The following is an 849-nucleotide window of genomic DNA, read 5'->3' on the forward strand; positions in this document are numbered from 1 at the left end:
GTCTTGTCTTCTGTATCTTGTAGCCGTCAGCTTCATGTGCTAATTTATCCATTGTGTGAACAAGGACTGTGTCTTGCCTGTTTTAAATCTGCTACTGAACATCTTCCCCCCCATCCTTGAATTACAAAAAGAGGTGAGGAAAAGCTAGATCCTACATGCCAGATGCATAGTAACAGCCTGAAGTCCTCCCTGGTGCCTGCTTTACAAACTTCACGTAAGCCTTCTGGTCTCTGTGCCCTAACACTTGAGGTACACTAATGGGAGTAGTCACTGTGCACTAAGTTCAGTACTTGCATAACCCACCGATAAATCAATGTGCAGTCAGTGGCGCTACTGCGCAGTAGTGCCTCCGCACGGCTATTTCAGTGATGCTAACTGTGCAGTAGCCTAATACAGGGGTGTTCAACCTTCTTTGGTCGGTCGAGAGGGACCGGGTGCCAGGGCCCCCCCTGCTTCACCAGCAGCCAGCCGGGTTTAGGTGCGGAGGGCACGAAGTGCTGGATGGCAGCAGGGCCCCGCTTTTCATCGCTGGCCGGCCTGAGCAGATCATCGAGTCCGACCCCTGCCAGGGCAGGGCTGAGCGCTGCGGTCACACGACCCCGGCTAGGCGAATGCTAGCCTCCTTGTGAAGACCCCCGGGGTAGGAGTGAGCTTTTCTGCACCCCGGGGGTAGGCGTCCCCCCGCTGCCAGCCCCGGCAGTGCTGCCCCTGCTACGTCTCTTCCAGGTGGCAGACCCTGGCCCCCGTGGGCAGCAGGGGGCGGGCCCCTCCGCTCCTGGCACGGGCCGGGCGCCCGCGTCTTGCGGCCCAAGCAACGGCTCGGCCCCAGGCTCCGGCCTCCGCGGGCAG

General features: G+C 59.6%; 1 protein-coding gene across 3 annotated transcripts in view; it reads left to right on the plus strand.

The window, feature by feature from the left end:
- The window catches only part of NCMAP (non-compact myelin associated protein), a 35061-nt gene that overhangs the window by 5472 nt on the left and 28740 nt on the right, over positions 1-849 (plus strand). Inside the window, exon 1 of one of the 3 annotated variants that reach the window (XM_019512432.1) lies at positions 148-214. The exons of the other annotated variants lie outside the window; for them this stretch is intronic. Coding sequence (XP_019367977.1) covers positions 163-214 — 52 coding nt within the window. The 5' untranslated portion in view covers positions 148-162. Of the gene's footprint in view, positions 1-147; positions 215-849 lie in introns of those variants that run through there. 3 annotated transcript variants of the gene reach the window in all.

Source organism: Gavialis gangeticus, unplaced genomic scaffold (genome assembly GCF_001723915.1).
Source record: "Gavialis gangeticus isolate Ggan-Ray unplaced genomic scaffold, GavGan_comp1, whole genome shotgun sequence".
NCBI lineage: Eukaryota > Metazoa > Chordata > Crocodylia > Gavialidae > Gavialis > Gavialis gangeticus.